Raw genomic sequence first — 12,923 nt, 5'->3', positions numbered from 1 at the left:
CCCGATCACGATTAGCTGTTTTTACAGGCACAATGGAATGCCATCGAATTAAAGATAGAGGAAGTAGGGCAGTAGAAAAAAATAAAAAGAGAAAAATAAAAAATGGTAGGACAAGCAGGTATTTTGCAGGTCGTGATGTATAGGGGGGGGGATCCAAACGTATTTCAGAACGCCAGGTACAGCTCTTTTCCGATGACACAAAACGAATAATAGTAAAGGAAATTCGTCACCTTGATATCAAGTACAAATAGGACAGCGCAAGATATACACGCTGTCAGATCGACGGATATATCGTTAGGATAGAAGTGCAACTTGGTGCACAAAAGACAGTGCTTCACTTGGAGCACAGGGCTTAATGACTTCCGTCGGGATGGTGTGGCTCATCAACGAGCTCGGCGGCACTACCAGTGAAAGACGGTTCATCCGGACTCGCTTCATGAATATAGTCCCGGGTGCGATGCTGGGCAACGTATCCCATGCTCGAGGGCCGCTCGGTACCGTTCCCGTGCTGCCGGCTTGAGGACGTGGACGCGGTTGTTGAGGCTATAGAGAAGTTGCGATCCCGTGAAGGGGAACTGGCAGCACTGAACGGCAATCGGCCAGTACCTGATGAGGAAGGATGCAACTGGGGGGCCGGGTAATGGGCCTCCTCCGAAACAGCTTTAGTAACAACGGGAAGAGATCTATGAGATGCAGTGTCATCTTCTATAGCTAACGACCGAGAATCACGCCGAGAAGGTCGCGAAGGCTGTGGGGCTCCTGAAGGTGAGCTATGTTGGGAGCCTATGCGACTGGGCAGTTCAATAGCGCCGCCGGACTCCACCTGAGGCAGGCTTATCAGCGCCTCGCCGGTTCGGTTGTTGTCATCGCTATCTGTATCTGGATATGATCGGTCGCTTCCTGATACTCGACGACTGTGCCCTGCGGTGGCCTGTTCGTCAGGCTCATCTCGGTATGGCTCGTGGACATCATCCCCTTCCGGAAGCAGACCAGGCGGGGGTGCCCTTGCGCTGCGAACAACTTCGAACCCTTTGCCGCTTTCTTTAGTCTTCCCTCGGAACAGATTGCGGAAGAAGCCGGTGGCAGACGATACAGGTCCAGTAGGATCTGCAGGGCCAGTCTTCAGCTTACGCGTACCACTTTGCGACAGTGGCGGACCCCGGACACGGTAATAGAAGTCGACCTCGCGCACAGCGTAATCTTTGCGGGACTGTCGAGGATCATCCAGATCGAGATCGTCTTTCGGCGCAGGAATGTAGGCTGGCACGGGTGTGCCACGCTCAGACATGGGACCCTCCATTATATCATCTTCGGCGTCACTGCCTGCTCGTTGCCGACCGCCCGTTCTACCTTTCTCTCCTCCACTCATATCCACTCTCTTATTGCGAGGCCTTGGAGGTCGGTAATACGGGTCGTGCGGTTGCATGGCGAAAAGGGGACCGCTTTTCGGAGAATTACTTCCTGTTGTCTGGTAGCCTGCACCCTGGAAAGTAGGGTTGCTACTAGGCGTGGTGGGTGTAAATAGCCCACTGCTATTGGCTCGACTATGGGTACCTCCATGGGCACTGCCCGACTCGTAGAAGGCGCTGGTTCTGCCCTCACTCGCGGCTGCCCGATTAAGAAGCATTGCTGAACTTCCCGAAAGGCTTCTGGGCCGTGACCCGTCAAACTGAGAAGACAGTCGCCCGTCGGTGTGTGCTAGCATCGCAGCCTCAGAGCCCATGCTTTGGCGAGTTCCAACACTCCGTCTTGGCGTACGCCGCGAGAGTTGCCGCATACCGAATACCTAGATCATTGTCAGTGTAGCACTCAGACGAGAAGAGCTACGCTTGGAAAAGAAGGAGTCCATAATACTGTACATACCTTGACGAGGCCACCACGGGTAACACCACCTTCATAGCCTCCAGCACCGGCGAGTCGAGCTATAACTTCAACCAAAGTTTGCAGGGCGTTCAAAAAGAACCCAAAAACTAGAACGACTGCGTGTAAGAAGAGGATAACGTAGCCTATCCAACCGCGAGCAGCCTGAGACACGCCTAAAGAAGGGACAAAAACGACACTTAAGAGGATGGTGAGAAACCGCACAATCGAGAAACAGGCGTGATAAAGGTTCATAGACGTCGGCGAAGGAAATGGGCGGAAAGCAACAAGCGTCAAAATGGCAACAACTTCACAAATCGCCAGGAGCACTATTTGAGCAATCCCTGAAGGTTGAAGTGCACCAATGGCGACGCCGCGGGCAAACGACAGGAAGAGAGATACCACAGTAAAGGCGGCCGCATCATCGCAGAAAGTGTTGTACAGTGGACCATACAACAACACTGTCGGTAGATCATCGAAGAGGTACGATTTGGGACGCGTACTCGCAATCAACCGAATGACCCAGATTGCAAAAGCTATCATGATGAGAATGACCACGACGGCTAGAGCCACAGAGTATGCTGGGGATTGTCTAGCGATAACCAGTTGGAAAAAGGAGAGTGAAATGAGCGGTAAGAATAGATAATTACAGACGATTCGAATGACGTTGCCAACAGTGAACGGCATATTCTTAGAACGTAGGTCTTCTTCGGGAATATTGGCAAGTTCACGATGAAGCCATCGACATGCAAAGGCGAGCTGGATGATAAGCGTGATCGCGACAACAACCGCGAGTAACCATATTATCATCCCCGGCCAGATGTCCCGCGCCGACTCCATTCCAACATATTGTTGTAGAGCGTCCAGCCCGTAGGTGCCGTTCACAGTGTATACACCATCCTTTACAGGATTCCGCTCATTCCCGGGACTTAGAAAGCTCTGGTTAAACATGAGGGTCGACCACGCAACCTGACTCACCACCGGTTGATAATAACCGGGATAGTTAAGCGACAATGCTCCTGTCAACACCGCGAATTGCATATACTGTAGGCAGTCCCCAAACCCTGGTGTTACCAGGCGAAGGACATCTTCATCGCGGCCATAATTGCTTGTCCAATGAAAGGGGTCCGTGGTGCCCCATGGACTATATATTGCAGCGGTTACAGTCGCGACCCCCACGAGAATCAGGATGACAAGGGGCACATAAGCTAGCGCGCTTTTCAGGGCCGATCCAAGGTCTGGAGTGACATCAACCGATATACATCCCAGCTCAGTGGCCGCTGCATCGCCAGACTTGATTAAGAGAGTTGACGACAGGGTTGCAAAGCGGTACGATGAAAGCATGTCATGTTGGACAGAGAAAGAGCGTAAAGAACTCAAGTCGCTCCTAAGAGTATTTACAACGTCTAGTTAGTCAACAATGTTTTGGACAGAAGGACTTAATACTCACGCATTGGCGTAGAAAACAGGTCCCAGCGGGCATTCTCCTTGGATGGTAGAATCACAGAACCTAGTTGGACCAGAGTATGGGGAGAAGCTAACCACGTCAATAGTCGTTATCAGAGTACTGTATCTATTGTTGGCCGTATTCAGGTCCACGATCTTTCCCACTGTTGCGTTCTGGTTTGCCCACTGCGGATCATCGGGGGATGGATATGATGACGACTGGTCGGCGGTCCCAGAAACATTACCGTATACCGTGATGTTTAAGTTGTGCAGAGAATTCGTCAAGTCGAACTTCACGGACACGTCGAGCGGGACAAATTGAAGTTTCTGCGGGTTCGATGCGATAGTGGGCGCAGGTAAGCAATTGTCGAAGTTCACTAGAGCAGCATAGGTTGGAGACACCAGCATCACCAACAGTAGCATCAATATCCATGCTATCCCCCCGCCATCGGACCGAATCCAACGTCGTCGCGACGATCGCAAGCTATCCCACTCATCCCATAACAGAAACGATAGCTGTTCGTGTTTGGAAACCCCAGGTGCGCGTCGGTCATGCCATCTCGCTAGTTGGTCTACACACATCACGATCGTCAAGTATATGTAGGATGACCTCCTTGGGGAGGTCAGCCCCCTTGTAGACGATTTAATCCACGTTGTCCAACCAAGATCCGAGGATTTCTGAAGCTATCAGCGTCTGCCTAATCGGCTCGGTAAAGCCGCAACCTTCCAGATGAACAGAGCGAACGGGAACAATCCGGGGGGGGAGGATCGATTTTCAAGGAGGGTGGCGGAATAAGGAATCGCGATCAAAGGGCCAAATAAGAATAGGAGTAAACTACTCCTCTAACTGCCCCAAAATGGAAATGTAGGGGATAGGGACCATAACTCCGAGAGTTGGCGGCGGGGAAGGGATTTCCAGGTCCAAAAAGCGCAGGCGGAGGTAAACAGTGAAGGGGAGCCTGGCACTCACTGTATGGCGGACCGATAGAGATCTCTTTTTTTTTTGGCCTTTTTTTCTCTTTTTCTCACACAAATGAGCGCATTTACCGGTACGAGCCACAAGACAGAAAGGGAAAAAAAAGAAAACAAGGTTGGAAATTGATTGGAATGTGAAGGCCAAAAAGCTTCCGTCGAATAGACCCGAAACCAACTGCTGACGGGGACTGCGCCATGTTTGTTCCCTTTGCTTCAAGCCCAATCAATGGATTGGGTGCTGTGGCTTTTGATGCTAAACTTGGAAACACTAAAACCAGCTCGAAGGAAAAGCCCACATCCACATCCCAAACCACCACAACAACTCATCCTCACCACCCAACGGTCGTATAAGCCTCTTTCTCAGCCCACTCGTGTCTCAGCCATGTCACTATTATTACCTACCACCACGGAATTTCGATTTTGCTTAGTCCTATTGTTGTTACTATTGGTATTATGGTCATTACGTTATATGGCCATTGTGGAATGATTTTCCCTTTGAAGATGAGGGATGTACTGTGTAGTTTGATATCTATTCTAACTCCGGTTTCACAGAGTCTGAGGATCGGTCGATAGTCGATAGAGCCGATCGAACTCCCACCGTCTATGGTGACCAACCAGAATTAACCGGCTCTGGACCCTCGTATGGATACCTCTTAAGGAACCCACTTACTAGTCGACTTAGCTTAGTGCTCACGGTGGAAACTCCAAGAAGAGAGGTTATGGTCGCTGTCAGAGGAATTTATGCGTCAAAATTATTCTATCGACCGCAAATCCTCCTTGCTGATGATGCCGAAATCCATTGGTCGCTGCCCCTCGTGTTTTTTCCTGTGATGGGCTACCTACAAGTTTGCATGCATGTGAGTGGGCTCGAACGCAACTGAAAATGCGTAAGATCAGTTTTCCCGGCGATCGTATTCTTCAAAAACAAAACATCGTTGTGCTACCATGTCAGAGAGTGGATTGAAGCCCAGATATATATTTCTCTCTATGTACGCACATGTATACCGGGCTTTCCCCGACATCGGGAATGGGACATTGACTGTATGCCCTCAGTTTATTCGACAAGCTCCCGAGGCGCATGTTAAAGATTTTCTGTCTGTGCTGTAAATGCGTTTGTATCTCTGGTAGCCTGAATCTCTCGATTTATTGCACGTGCTAGATCCGGAGCTGTATTAAATGTGTCATGCTTAGAAATTTCAACCGTTGCTACTATAGCCCTGCTAAAACCACTGAAAACACAGAGAGCCAAAGAGTTGGTGGATTCTTGTTCTCAGCGTTCTAATTACTACTTCCCAGTGATTGATTGGTATTTAATCATCTAAGCATTGACAATCAGCCGTGTAAACATAGTAACCGTTAATGACTAACTACATAACTATTCAACGGTATCAAATCGGCTCGGTACTAACACTTTGTCTCCTTGCATCGGGTTGTATATAAACTTCAATTGAATGATGCCGTTCTGCATACAGAGCACCAACCACTGCAAAACGCTGTTTCTACCGCCAAAGATCTTTCCACAGCACTCCCATGTTTGTTGAATGGGAATTTCTGTCCCTCTTCTTAATTAAGGGGTTCAAAATGTCGCTGCCTACTGCATATGTATTGGACGCTCCCAACATGTTAGCGCCGTGGACCACACCTGGGGAAGCGACAAGACGGGCAAACCGCAATTGGGAGACGTGTTGGCTCTTAAAACTTAGTATGGCAAAGTGACTACATGGGTACGTATGTACATACGTACACTTCTCAGAACATGGAATCGAACCAAACTACTCGTATTTGTTCTTTATTCTTTTCTTTTCGTTTTTATTTCTTTAGGTAGAGTCTAGGGCGAATTACCATATATCGCATATAGTCCATATATAATTTTAATTATAAGAATACTTTTTCTTAAAAGAATAAAACATAATAAAATCCACAATACTTCTTCCTCAATCCAAAGCTCATGTACTGTGTGCAATAAGATCGTTTTAAGGTGTCAACATTAACTGTAATGACATGACCCATCCAAGATGACAACTGTCAAGAGGATGTTAAACCATTACGAAACTATTCCTTACCATTAAGTATGAACTCTGACCCTACCTCGCCTCCTGAAGAGGTCCAAGATATGCCATGACATGACTAGCGGATTGTGGTTTGGCATTCAAAGTTATGTGGCTAGTTATAGGCCGCAGAATGCGCCGGGAAGGATGGAAGAGGAAAGCCGAGGTTATGGACAGACACCTACCGATCTTGGCTCATTTGATACTCGGCTCCTTTGGAAACCAGGCACTGGACATGATGCCTTTTAGGGCGCATCGTTGGCGGGTCTCCATAGGGCGTTGCCGTCAGCAAGGGATCGATCATACCCTACTTGTGTTCTTTTGGTACTTTTTCTTTTTCTTGATGGGTTTACGTGACCGAGGAGCTCCGTAGGTAGAAAGGTGCTCCAAGAAGACAATCAAAGCTCATGGTATATGGCTAGATTACAAGAAGTGTGAATGCGAGAGGACCGTTTCCCTGTTGGCTTTTCCCTCATAAGTGAATAAAAATTGTCCCTGCCAAGCTTTTGCTGTCATCCATCAAAGACATGTCTGGTGTTTCAGGGCTCATCCCATGCCCGATCAGTAGTCTGTCAAAGGAGTTTCAGATGTAGCATAGAACAGGGCTAGTATGACTTCTAGCTGTTTGAATTTTGGTGTGAAATTTTTTGTGGCTTGCGCTGTCGCTCTGGAAATATCCAGACGGTAAGACATTATCACTATGGAATTATAGCTCGGGTATTAAGTATTAAGACCACAGAGGATACGAAATAGAGGGACGTGCCCAGTGTTAATTGATCAAATTTAATGTGACGTTATTTGGCTCATTCGCGTACTAACCGCGGGAATAAGCCAGCTCATAGCATGTCAATCATTCGGACCTGGAGGGAATTTTTTGTTTACTTACGATTGTCCTCTAATGGAAGAAAATGAAGGATCTGAAAAAAAAGAAAAAATCGAAAAAATCAAAAAATAAACAATTTCATAATAAATAATAAATAATAAAAATAAAATAAAATAATAAAATAAGCGAACATCAACGTGGCGGGACCGTCATTGAAGTGCAACATCGTCCGCGGTGCCCACTGAGACCCCCATCGATCTTTTCCTCGGTCCTAGGCATCCATGGTTAACTTGGAATTGTCCCAGTAAGAGGGTAGCTAGTTCTGTAGGGTTTCAAGGTTGGATTGTTTCAAATGAGGGTGTTTTTCTAGGTGTTTATATCTTGTCATCTGGTCTGTATGTATGGACATATGTTATATCATGAACCCTGAGGATATCAAATGATGAATCGGACAATGGGAGTTTCCATCTCTTTCACCCCCTAGCATGGGTGCTTCCAAGGTTAGGGCGGCTTTTTGGGGTCGTCAGCGGTCCACTCGATAATCAGCAACTTTGTCCCAAAGGGGGTTAGAGCAATGCGGGGCCCATGCCAGATAGGTCTAGTGTTGTTTCAAGATGAGGGCTTGTGAAAGTCCAGGAGGGGAGTGGGACTGTTTCATGATTGGTTCAGAGACGGGAAAATGGTGAATGTGTTCAAGTTCCCTTGATAAAGCGGCAGGGATTCCGGTAAACTTACAGCTACTAATGATGGATGGTCCTACTAAGTACTTCTAGTATGGAGTAAATATCAACTACCATTCTTGCATTGTGTAGGGACCATGTCAGTTCCCGTGATCCATTTTAACCTAGTCGCACGACCCCATAGGTAGGGGTTTCACTTGCCGCTCGTGTGATGACCAGTGGCCTTCAGTTGGCTTGACCATATTATTATTTTATCCCAAGGGTACATAGTGGTCGAGGAGGTTGGGAGGATCTTCTCCTGAGACATGAATAGCTGGCGGTTTTAGAAAGAGGCGGTGCAGGAATCCTGAGTGCTTAAGATTACGCGAATCATGGGACCTGGTTGCAAGTAAAGGATACCTACCTAACCTAAGGTTAGGGTCCCCTGTAGGAGTACGTACTATTGCGAACCTACAGTAAGTCCAATCTCTTTGCTTGAACTCTGACATTGCGGTATGGTATGTATGGAGTATGTATGTATGTAATTAAATGACAGTGTCTTCTCCCGGACAGAGCCCACGTGATCATCATTCAACAATTAAACAATCATCCTTCGTCTCGTTTTCTGGTATTTCCTACTACTTACTGCTCTGACTAGTCCTAAATAGTAGGATTATTATTTAAAAAAACGAACTAGTGTAAGACATTCTCATTTTATGAAAACCGATGTGCATTAGGAACGAACCATTGTGCGTCGAGAATGATAAGGCTAAACCATTACCGTCCGGAATGTAATCTAGTGTAGGACAGTCGGTCGAATGTGAATGGCTGGATAGTCTTGAGATTGGGGAGTTCCCTGACTTAGTATTGCGGAGAAGCGGCCTTAGGCCAAGTTTACTGTCCACCCAGTCAGTATTACAGCAAGTTTACCCGCCTTTCGGTCGGCGACATGTTTAATAGCACGGAGGTCGTACCATGTCCACTTTCATACTCCCTCGCGCGGCCTTTTCCTCTGGCTCTCTTCTCGATTTCTTTCTTTCTTTCTTTGTCTTCCCTGACTTACTATTCGTAGTATCCTTTTGTTCTGAAGAGCGGGCTTCTCCTTCTTCGTCGTCTACAGCCGTCCGAGGAACAAAGAGAGCTGCTGGCTCAGCTTGATACTTTATCGTCGGTCACTTACTCAATAGCCCACTTCCTCCTCCACTTCCACTCCAGATACGCCCCCCCTCGTGCGCAATTGGGGCGCGGGACTTCAGCAGATTTATCTAAACGCCTTGGACCTTAGGTTTGTCTAGCTCCATGGCCTAATTTCCATGCTCCCCCTGAGCACTGCTCTAATGCCGCTTGGTCGCCAACTCCGTCTGTGAATGGTCGTTCTAATTGATTGGTTTTGGCAGATCGCCGGTCCCCTACTCCACTAAACAACGAAGGCAATCACGCCTGTCTCCTAGCCCCCGATAGTACCAGTTCACCTGGTGACGAATTTCTGCGCTGGAAGCTGTCCGACCCTGAGCGTTTTATTATCACCTCTCGCCTCCCCGTTCCGCCTGGACTCCCCGATCGCTCTCAAACAACATTTTCCTGGGATAGGATAACGTTCTACCAGGGTAACAGCCGTTCTTCTACCCCGCCGCTACTTGTCATCCTTGGCTGTTCTCCGAGTCGCAATTCCTTAAATCTCCCTGGACCTGAAAGGCATTTGCGTGACCACACCAAATCGCAACGCTAGGACTAGCTTAGTCCCCCTGTCGATCCCCTGTCGGCGCACAAGCACTATAACGTCAGATTTGGCGGGGGAAAGTACAGACAAGGCCTAAAGACCCTTATCGTCTGATCTCACCAAACTTGCCATGCTTCTATAGAGCACGATACCAACTATCAGTGACAAACATAGTGAATATGTCTACAGATGACCCTTTCGCCTTCCTGGGTGACACCAAAGCCACTCCCCAGCGGAAACCGACTACGAAGCCTCGATGGCGAGAAAAACTATTTTCGAAGGATAAACAAAGTAAGGGCGCGGTTGACAGCGGTGCAGGGGTGGGGGTGCGACCGACCAGCAGATTGAGTCGTTTCTAGCCCCCGTTCGTTCGAATACTGTATCGTATGGATCTCATGGAGCTCACTCGACTGCTGGGGCTTCGCGGGGACTTCCAACGCCACGTTTAGATGTCTCACAACGGTGGCAGTCATCGTCATCCCAAGATGTTTCAGAAGCCTCTCCCATCGCGAAACCCGCTTCGGCTACCGATAGCTACCCATCGATGAGCTTTCCAAGGGCTCCCCCGAAAAACCCCGCTCGGAAAGGCCTGCGAGTCAAGTTCACTGAGAGGGCGCCCGAGCTGATCGGTGAGGGTGGTGACGAATCGGAAACGCCCACGGTGGTGATATCCAAGAATCGCAATCGTCAAAACAGTCACGGGTCAAGTCAACAAGGAGACAGGCTGGATTCTCGTCAACCAACACTCCCTCAGCTTCACCTCGATACCTCTTTGGGAGGCGGGTTTGCATCACGGCATCAGCGTACGAACACGCAAGACAAGATCAACCCCGCAGCGACCAAGCCGTTGTTTTTACAGAGTCCTCAGGATTCGGATTTTCTCATGACACTAAACATGGGCCAGCCCGGGTCTCGCTTGTCATTCCGAGCGTCGCCAGAATCCAGTACGTTTGCGCAGCGAGTCCGGGATAGGATGCAAGCTGAGGAAGGTCGTGCTCTGCAACATCGTTATCAAGATCCCCCGTCACCGAGTAATGACAATAAGGAAGGCAAGGGCCAATTCCAGTGGCCCCAGTGGCCCCAGCAGTGCCCGATAGTCCAAGCTCCGAGTATGAAACGCCTCCGATTTCAGAAGACGAGGCCGAACCAGAAGCCAACCCTTTCCGAAGCCCTGCCAGCCCCCCATCGCGAGGACCAGTTTCTCCGCCGATTGAGCCTACGTTACCTTCTGGCCTCACCCCCGCTAGTGTGACGATGAGCACCTCGCCTCCAAAACCGCTGCCTCCTTCGAGGGACTCTGCCATGGATAGCCCAGGTCGCCCGAGCAGTCGAGACAGTCGTGACGCTCCACGAAACCCTCAAGTTCCCAAGATGTCCTTACGATCTATCGCTAACCAGTTTGGTGACGCTGCTTTCACGGACCTCAAGGCTTTTGTAGCGCAGCACGAAAGCCTCATTAGACATGATGCAGAGAGGAAGAAGTCCTTGATGGAGTATTCGCTCACAGAGTGGGTGAGGGCTGCAGTATGGTGGTTTATGCGCGGGAAGAAAACACTTGAGGTGTACGCACGATCTCGCCCCTCGAGCTCCGGTTCCAGTCCGCAGCAGTCAAGCTCTACGGAAACCGCGAAACAGGCCGTGGTTGATCTGGGTAAAGCATTGTGGATATGTGAAAACGTTATTCCTAAACACAACGAGTTAGCCCGTTACGGCGCGATGAGCGTCGACGCCTTGCTAGCAGTAGCAAACACAACCGGCGACAAACGCTTAGCTGACCTCCTGGGCTTGCACCAAACGATCTTAAATCACTTGCGCTCTTTGGCGATGTCTATCAAAAGGAACAATATTATTACCTCAATTGATGCCACAGGCGGTGCAGGAATCCAGGCTGACACCAGTATGTGGTTGAAGTATCCTGCCTTTGCTCCAGATGTCTCAGCGATCCTTTCTGGCACTGCCACGAGGTCTATGTTGGTCGACAAATCTGGAGAAGGGCCGAATCTGGTACAGACTATGCCACTAGGTGATACAAGCCGATATTTCAGCTATGGAAGCATGTTTGTGAAGGTTATGGTGAGCTCAAGTGAGGATGGTACTCACCATAACGAACCTCTGCCGTGCGTATTGTCAATTATCCGTGACCGGGCCGACTGGTACGTGTTTGCCTCAATTACCAGTCAGAATGAATTGGTCAATGTCATGATACAGTCAGATAAGAAAAAGGGCCCTACATGGAAAGATGTGCACTGGCGCGTGCGATCAAGCTTCATGCAGGTAAAACTTCCCCGTGGGTTCCAGTTGGATGTTATGTTCCAAGAGGATGATTTCAAAAATCTGTGGAACATTGTGCAATATACACAGCAAACCGAAGCTAGTTTGCAGCCGAAATCCGATGAGACTACAATCTATGAAACAACCCTGAAGGTTTTCCAATACATGGATCCTAGCAAGAGCAAGGCGTTCCCTGCCGAACCTATTGAGCGCTGCCGCGTTCGGCTGTTTGAGCGCTCCATGACCGTGACCGAGGGCACTGGTAGCCGCGAATTACACCAAGGCTACCGTATCGCAGTTCTCACAAGCCCCAAGGTCAAGACGCTCAGTAACGTAAGCCACATCATTGGTCATAATGCACCAATCGTGTTTGGTCTTCTCAGAGGCGAAGATGGAGCACCGGCTCTCATGCTCAAAGTCAAACAGGATGGCAGGAGTCGTTCCATGCTAATGACGTTTCACGACGTCGAGGAGCGTAGTGTCCTGCATTCTCTCCTACTTGGGATGACAACCAAAGAAGGGGAGATTAAGACACCTGACATTCCTATCCGCGCCTACTCGATCGAACAGCCAGCTGATCGATTCAACGGTCAGCCGGAGACAGCCCACTTACAATTTCCTGCTGGTAGTGTGTCGGTTATTGACCAGGAGCACGCTTTTGTCGACCATCAATATGGCCCAACTATTCTCTCCGAACATCTACGGGCTTTCGTGGCGACAGAATGGGGATCTGTAACGGACCGTATCAACCTTGGTATGTCGCATAATCCGGTCTCGCTGAGCTACTGCTAATACTGCGTTAGGGCCTGGAGAGTTGAAATTGGGACTGGAAATCAACAACCGTACGGGCCTTAGTCTGTATCGGCCCGGACAACATGATCTGACCGTTTCAATCGCCGAGAATCTCACAACTCCTGAAATGCCAGACCGTTTTGCGGATTTCATGCAGGTCGCGATGGTGAAGCCAATGGTCCGCCGGTTTGACTTTGCGACTGTCAAAGGTACTTCTTCTTGCCAAGAAGCGCTTATCCTACCTAGTTGCTGACTTTAGCAGACCTTCACAAGTTTGAAGCCGCTGTCACGGGATTCAACGTGCTATACGACGGGTATGATAGTATTTT

General features: G+C 49.0%; 2 protein-coding genes across 2 annotated transcripts; one reads left to right on the top strand and one right to left on the bottom strand.

Moving 5' to 3' along the window:
* Positions 1-352: 352 nt before the first annotated feature.
* On the bottom strand, positions 353-3,888 carry ANOM_010338 (uncharacterized protein; the record flags this gene model as incomplete). Its single annotated transcript, XM_015555594.1, has 3 exons — positions 353-1,786; positions 1,864-3,247; positions 3,311-3,888. 3 exons carry the CDS (start codon positions 3,886-3,888, stop codon positions 353-355), a joined length of 3,396 nt encoding a protein of 1,131 aa, XP_015402970.1.
* Positions 3,889-9,710: 5,822 nt separating this feature from the next.
* On the top strand, positions 9,711-12,906 carry ANOM_010337 (uncharacterized protein; the record flags this gene model as incomplete). Its single annotated transcript, XM_015555593.1, has 5 exons — positions 9,711-9,822; positions 9,891-10,562; positions 10,619-12,556; positions 12,606-12,803; positions 12,857-12,906. Coding segments are annotated over 5 exons (2,970 nt in total), but the record flags the coding sequence as incomplete, so codon positions are not given.
* Positions 12,907-12,923: the final 17 nt, after the last annotated feature.

This window comes from Aspergillus nomiae (genome assembly GCF_001204775.2).
Source record: "Aspergillus nomiae NRRL 13137 chromosome Unknown contig00383, whole genome shotgun sequence".
NCBI classification, from domain to species: Eukaryota; Fungi; Ascomycota; class Eurotiomycetes; order Eurotiales; family Aspergillaceae; genus Aspergillus; species Aspergillus nomiae.
Note: the sequence above shows the minus strand (reverse complement) of the source record. Positions and strands in the feature narration are given on the sequence as shown.